This window comes from Triticum dicoccoides, chromosome 1B (genome assembly GCF_002162155.2).
Source record: "Triticum dicoccoides isolate Atlit2015 ecotype Zavitan chromosome 1B, WEW_v2.0, whole genome shotgun sequence".
Lineage (NCBI taxonomy): Eukaryota > Viridiplantae > Streptophyta > Magnoliopsida > Poales > Poaceae > Triticum > Triticum dicoccoides.
Window position 1 is genome coordinate 7,988,836 of NC_041381.1, and position 7,730 is coordinate 7,996,565.

The 7,730-nt window shown below is 46.2% G+C and overlaps 1 protein-coding gene across 1 annotated transcript in view; it reads right to left on the reverse strand.

The window, feature by feature from the left end:
* Positions 1–7,113, reverse strand: part of LOC119315179 (disease resistance protein RGA2-like) — a 13,132-nt gene extending 6,019 nt beyond the window's left edge. The window contains exons 1-2 of the mRNA XM_037589852.1: positions 6,992–7,113; positions 5,634–6,887 (exon numbers count right to left, since the gene is read on the reverse strand). Of these exons, the coding sequence (XP_037445749.1) occupies positions 5,634–6,860 (1,227 nt within the window). The 5' untranslated portion in view covers positions 6,861–6,887; positions 6,992–7,113. The remainder of the gene's footprint in view (positions 1–5,633; positions 6,888–6,991) is intronic.
* Between the last annotated feature and the right edge of the window lie 617 nt (positions 7,114–7,730).

Here is a 7,730-nt window from a genome sequence, read left to right on the forward strand (position 1 = left end):
ACCACTATATAAGGAGGAGGAGAGGAGTTCTCCAACTCACTCCAACTCTCTCACCAAATGGCATGCATGGCCGGTCGTCATAAATTAAGCTGACCGCGGTAGTTGGACGGCCAGCTAGTGGGGACGCGACGAACACCGAGAAGGCGAGCGAAGCGTTCACGCCGACACATTTGCAGCCCAAATTTGGGCCGGAAATAGGGCCGCATGGACGCAAAGCGGACACGATTTGACAATGGGTCGGCGTGTTGGGTCATCACTTTTGTCCGCGCGGACCTAAACGGGCGGCGGCAGACGCAAGGAGGTGGCGGTGGCGTGCGGGCTGCCTCCCTCGACCTGGAGAAGAAGACGGAGAGGAAGAGGACTTGTGCGTGCGCCGGGCTTGCGGTTTGGTTCCCGTGAGAACGTCATGCTCGCTTTATGTATGATGGACCTAATCACAAAGAGAGGATGACCCAGAAACGGCCTTGATTCGCTTGAGGAACAAAACAAGAAAAACGGCTTTGGCGGGATAATATAAGGAGAGTCGTATTGTGTGCCTTTTGCATGTACCAAAGTATGATCTTTCTGTGGTGTGAAGGAGTACGAGTCATAAGTGAAAAAATATTTTCATGATCAATGAGAGGAATTTCTGGACAAGCGAAAATAAGTCACACTATTCTGTAGTTCTGAAACTTAGCGGTTCATCTAAATAAACCGTTTCTCGCAAAAAGAATCTAAATAAACCATACATGTAATTCAAAAAGAGAGAAAGGTAGTGTTGAGAAGGTGGAATAGAGATGATCTATGATATGCTAAAAAGGTTATTTTTATTTAATTATTGTGCTTTTTGTGACCCACTTTCAGAAATAACATTATTTTTCTTCATCATTTTCAATCAAGATTTTACTAACAAGTTCACTTGAGATGTCATTTATAAATACTCCCTCCACCTGGAAATACTTGTCGGAGAAATGGATGTCTGTAGACGTATTTTAGTTCTAGATACATCTATGTTTATCCATTTCTCTGACAAGTATTTTCGGATGGAGGGAGTATAAATATACATGGCCACTTGTTATGTAATTGTCCTTATCAGAAGCTGTTAAACGTGTAGTCCACAAATATAAATTTGCAATTTGACTGATTAGACCATATACTTAACGTCTTGAGATGTGCTTGTTTTTCTTGTATTGCGTTCATTTTTGTCCGCTTCCGACCTGATGCGTTTCGTTATCATTCCGGTATTCAAATCCACACAAACTGGTATTCAAATCTGCATCGGCTCTCCTTCCAAAACCAAAAATAAATATGAATACTATGCGGTATGAATATTACCGTCCGAACCTGATCCGGTTTCACCCTTAATAAAAATGGCACGCAACACCACTTTCAGTTTAGTGCCTATGCTTGATAAAAGAGAAACTAGCTGCATCTAGAAACAACTTTACGGACAGGTTCCCTAATATGAGAATTGTTCTCAAGAGTGCTAAGAAAGGATATGCTCTGCAAAAGCTCTTCTGGCTACCATGCTTGCATCCATGGAGCCTGAATTTCCAAATTGTTCTGAGAACTATGGCGTTTATGAGATAATCGTCGAGCTGAAAGCTTTGTTTCAGCAACAAGCAAGGGCTAGAAGATATGAGATCTCTGAAGCCATGTTTTATTGCAAGATGGCAGAGGGAAATTTAGTAAGCCAACACATACTCAAGTTAGTTGGGTACTGGCAGAGGTTGGAAGCTCCAGGCTTTGCAATCGTCGCTACATAGGGCACTGATATTATCCTTTTGTCTGTCCCTCCGAACTATGATGGCTTTATCATGAACTATAACATGGATGGTATGGACAAGTGTGAACGAATTGTTCAACATGCTCAAGACTGCAGACATTGGGATACAGACTGTACTGTCCGGATCCAGTCAGGCACCCGGACCGCCTGGTTTTGGCCACAAGCTGGGACCACTGGGTAGCGGCCCCCCACGCGGACTATGAGACCCATGCTAAGGCCGTGATCACTAATTTTTGGGTGAGTTCTCTTCAGAAGCACAAGTCCATTTTGGTTTCATGAATGATTTAACTCATGGCTTCTTCCATTCTAGGTTTCATGAATGATTGTAGAAATACTATAGAGTTCTTCCGGAGCACAAGGCCATTGCCGACCAGATCGTGCTTTGCCAAGCCAAGAGTAAGGCCCGCCAGATGCAGTACGAGGTGCGTTGGGTGGCCATCTCGACATACTATCACGACGCTCTTGGTGTGAAGATGACCAAGGAAGAAGCGCGGAGGACGGACATTACCTTGGAGAAGCACCAGTACTTGGCGGTAAGTATAAAAGATTTTTATTTCTGATGTTTGTGGTACATTTCATCATTTCGTGTTGACATGTCAGTATGCTTTCATTATGTAGTTGTGTCAAAATTGGTGTTATGGAAAAGACAAGTCCTGGGCAGCATTGGTGGATCTGTGGTGTGATAAGGATGGAGCTTGGGCAGCTACGAGCATCAGAAACAAGGCTAACAGAGGGAGGGAGGGAGTACATGCTCAGGGAAACCGAAACCACTTTCTTCACAAGACACTTGAGGTATATCTATGTACATTAGACATTTTTCTTCTTCTTTTTACCAACATTTTCTTATGTATGACTAACCTCTGTTTGGTTGTTTGGTGGTGCAGGAGGAGAAACTGAAGCGGCTGCTCTCACACATGGAGGCGTGGGAGATCGCCCATACACGAAGGAAGCCCAAGCCTGGCGAGGCCAAGTACTACGGCAAGACCGCGGAGTATAAAAAGGCCTACTCCGAGGGGTATCTGAGTTTACATCCTGGCACACCTGACCCCGTTGCGGCGGATCTGGATGAGAGGGTGGTGGTGGGCATGGGGACCAGGAAGCACGGTCGGCAGTCGTTTCTGGATGCTGTTATCACTCCTTCTATCTCCTACACACAGCTCCGAGCTACTAACCCGAGCCTGTGCCAGCGCACGAGCACGCCCATGATCAGTGCGCAGTCACAGTCCCTCTTTGCTGAGCGGAACTCTGTAAGTATTTTCCCTGTTATCTTCATTGCTCACTTTATTTTCCGCATTGAGATGTTTTGTGAGTTCCATCATGTCATACCGTAGGCCTACATGGAGAACACACGCCAGGAGACCATGGCGTGGCACGAGAGCCTTCATGCATACCATCACCAGAGGGATCACATGATGCAACACACTCTTGAGGAAATGGAGGCCGACAGGGTTCCTCAATTGCAACCAGCACCATCTCCTCCACCACAATCAGTGCTTCTTACTTTTGAGGAGTTTTTGACAGAGAACCCTGCCCCTCGCCGGTTAGTATATCTCAAACTATTCACCCAAAGCATACTGTTTATTCAACACAATCATATATCCCCTTAACATGTCTTTTCAACATCCAGGGAACCAGTGGATCTACCGTTGGTGGTGGTGCTGGTCTTGGCATCACTCCCGAGTCACGAAGCCCAGTCACTCCGATCCACGGAGGCGGTGGCGGTGGCGGTCTTGGCGGTAGTGCTGCCGCTAGCAGTGATGGCCTGGGCTTCGGCGGACTTGGCAGTGACGACCTTGGCGGTGGTGGTGGATGTCCTGGCGCTTGAGCCTTTGGGTGACGGTGGTGGTGATCATGAACCTGTGTTCTTTAGATGACTTGTGGTCTTTTAGATGACTTGTGGTATTTTATGGTCTTTTAGATGACTTGTGTGCTTCTTTAGATGCTTATGTTTGTGATGATGGTTATGTTTGTCATGATACTTATATTGTTGTGATGGTGTTTGTTGTCAGGATGATACTTATATATGTTGTGTATGTCTATTTCATCATATATATATATGCTGTGAATTTGAATTGAAATCAAACAGAAAAAAGGAAAAATAAATAACACGGAAACTATGCCTACAGCTTAGCTGTAGGCAAAGGGCTACCACGAGCTACCAGAGGACGCCACGTGGAGCCTATGCCTACAGTTAGGCCGTCGGCATATATCTAAAACTATGCCTACGGCTAAGCCGTCGGCATTGCCTGGCACCTATGCCTGCGGCATAGCCGTAGGCATAGTTTTATATATATGCTGACGGCCGAGCTGTAGGCATAGCCCTGCCCACGGAGCTAGTAGACGCCACCACGTGGCAGGGCTATGCCTACGGCATAGCCGTCGGCATAGATTTGAAACTATGCGTACGGCTAGGCCGTCGGCATAGCCACCTCTTGTGTATTTGATACCAGATTTGTTGCTAATATTTGCAACTCGATGCAAGAACTACGAAGACCTAGAAGACCGACAAGGGATGAGGTGACAAGGGATGAGGTGACAATGCGTGTTTGATTTTTATGAATATTATATTTTATGGCTGTGCGCCTATATGTTGTGAATGTGTTGTTTGTTATGAATATAACACGACGCCGCCCTTTGTGGTAGGCCAGTTAACCCAAAACTATTCCCTAAACCTAGTTGTAATACAGGAGAAGGCCCCGCCGCCAACACAAGCCGGACTATAATGGCGACAAGGGGAGGGGCGGTGGGGGTGGGTGACGGCGGCGGAGAGGGCCCTAGTCCCCTGGGAAGGCATGACGCAAGGGTCAGGAAGGGAATTTTGTTCGCTAGCTACCACATATTTGTTTCTTCCTTCGTGTCCTTTGACCGCCATGGGTGGGAAACACACCAACAAGCGCTAAATTTGGCCTACCATGGAAGGTCTTTTGTGTACTAGTGTTTATATCTTATTTGCTAACATGAGTGCTTTGCTACAAATTCATATCTACAAAAGTTATATTGGTGGAGAAGGTTATATTGGTCCATCTTAAGAAGTTAAAATGACATAGTTGTTAGTTGTTCCTATAGGATGCCATTCCACATATATAAAAAAAGTAAGACTATATGTATGTGTGTGTGTGTGTGTATAGGGTAGCACTATTCTAAGTGTGAGTGTAAAATGCTTATTCTACACACCTAGTAACACTATATACAAAATCTAGTAAAACAGTGGACAAAATGTGGTAATTCACAAATATTAATTTTACTATCCGAGTTGGTAATTTACTATTTTTTTTCCAAAATTTACTTTATTTTATGTACTTTTTATTTTGGGTGCAGAATAAGCCGTTCTACATTCAAGCTTAGTTTAGCATTCCTATATAATACTCCCTCCATCCGGGATTAATAGAGCCCTCACATTTTTGTGTCAAAGTTAGACCGTAGATCTAACTAGTACATAATCAGTTGTATGATTAAATTCAGATTCGAAAGAGGTTTCCAACTGTATTATTTTGGTGACATATGACTCATATTTAGCTAGTTAAATTTAAGTAAATTAAAAGTTTGATACAAAATATGAGAAGGACATACAAACCTGGACGGAGTGAGTACGGTTTATCTAAAATGCTCTTTTTAGGGTGCGGCACTAGCCTAGGCACATAAAAACACTCTATTTGTAGCATTCGAGTTTGAAAAGGAATTTTTTATAACTTTCTTTTCCTTTCTATGACAACATAAGACGAGTAGCTTTCAACCAAAAAGAATATCTTGCCACATGTTAAGGTTTTATAACTACCTAGCTACTCGAAAGTTTAAACTAATATATATATATATGTGGCCAATTTTATGAACTATCGTATTTGAAACTGGGTGTGCATACTGTACGTACCTTGTCACTTGTGAAGCCAATGCCTGCACAGGCCCGGTCTGGGACAGCTCGAATGGCCTCCCGTGCATCAATGGACCATTTGTGTATGGAAGGGCAACAACGAGAGAGCCACGGGCCGGAGGAAGCAATGCACTTGCAGCTCATGTTGAAACGCGTAATGCAAAACTTTAGGATTGGTCCCTGTGAGGCGGCATCACTGGTAGCCACCACAGCTGGTTCGTCTGAAGCCGGATCACTAGTAGTAATTGGTTCAATCTCATCTGATTCTGACTCCACCACACCCTCGGAATGTATCTCTGCTGGGATTATTTCATCTGAGGCAGAAACATTGGTCCCTGGAACGGGCTGGTGGAACTGGGCAACACTATTGCCGGTCACAGAAAGTCTATCATCTGACCCACGCAACAGAGCAGAAGCTCTAGGTTCATCTGAGACGGTGCCCTCTGACTCTGAGCAAATCTCCGGGACTGCCTGGTCGTGTGAGGTTGCATCTGAGTTCACCACGCCCTCTGAATGTAACTTTGCTGGGATTGTTTCATCTGAGCCAGAAACATGGGTGCCTGGAACGGGCTGTTGGGAGTGTACACCAGTGTTTTTGTTGGTTCGAGGAAGTATGTCGTTTGACCCACACAACCACTGCGATAGGCGGGCCGATCCGCTCCGGAAGATGTCTGCAATCCCCGTGCAGCTTCTGTTGAAGCCAGCAACAAATCCATTCCGGGCGATTTGTCTAATCGGCATGCAGCTCACAACACAGGTGGCCACAGCACTGGCAGCCACCTCCGAGAGATGGAAGAAGATCTTCCGCACTAACCACCATAGCCAAGCCAATCCGCTCCAGACGATGGGTGCAGACCACCCCCAACTGATTTTCAATCCGCTGTAGAGGCGCTGCCAGAACCTGTTGCGGTATGACTCAATCTCCTGCTGATCATCCGAGATGTCGTCCGCAACCTCCAGCGCGTGCCTCAGCTTGGCCGCCATATGGTCCAGCGCTTCCAAATCGGATGGCTCTTTACCTTTTCTGTGGGTCATCCTCACTCGATCTACAGCACGCAGCGTCTTCTTCAGCTCCGGGATGATGCGGATCTTCAGATCTAAGAGCTCATTCGATGCGTCAAAGCCGATTGATGAAAGGACCATGGGAGCATAGAAGTTTATGACGGGCATGAGGACCCAGCCAATCACGGCAACGGCCGTGGCGACCTCCCAAACAATATTGGACATGGAATTAATGCTGGGTCTTCTTTCTTTCTGGGAAATAAGATTGAAGAGAGTGAAATGGGGAACTCTTTTTTTTACCGCATGTAGGCAGCGAGGTATAGGTAGAGGGAGGAACGGTTTAGAAGGACAAGTACCTCGCTCGTCGACGGGGAAGAAACCACCAAGTCCGGCGGTGGTGGTGAAGCAGGGGTCACTGGTGGCGGAGGCGTCGGAGGCTCGTTGACTCGGATGGCTAGCTCCGAGTGCGGTCCACCGGCCGGGAGCTGCGTTTAGGCGTCGGAGGGTGTTTGTTACGTGTACAGGGTAGCAGGTAAGGGATCCTCCTAGCCAGACAGACTCAAATATCCCTATTTTATTTTAAGTGGGTATAGGGTAGCAGGTAAGGGAATCTCCTACCGCAGACAGCCTCAAATATCCGGATTTTTTTTTGTGTGAGTACAGGGCAGCAGGTAAGGGAATCTGAGCATACACAGTCTTAAATATCCAATCTTTTTACTGAGTACAGGGCAACAGGCATGGGAATGTCTTAGGGCGTGTTTGGTTGCTTTCGCTGTTGGGCCTGGCTCAGAGAGAAAAAACGAGCCAGGCTGAGCAGGTCCTGGATGAGGAAAAACAAGACCAAAAACATAGATGTCAACTTGATTGGTTTCTTGCATTAGAGGGTCTTGTCATCGAGATGCAATTTTGACCCGGCGTTTGGTTGCATACATGCATATGATTAGGAGTTGACAACAAAACTTAACAGCCACCGGGTTTGGCTTCTTATTCCGTCGAACACGTTGAGTGCGCCCGAGCTTCCTCTGCCCATCACCTCCGTCCATAGCCACGCTGTAAGCAGCAGCGGGAGCATGAAGAAGAAAGTGCAACAACAGG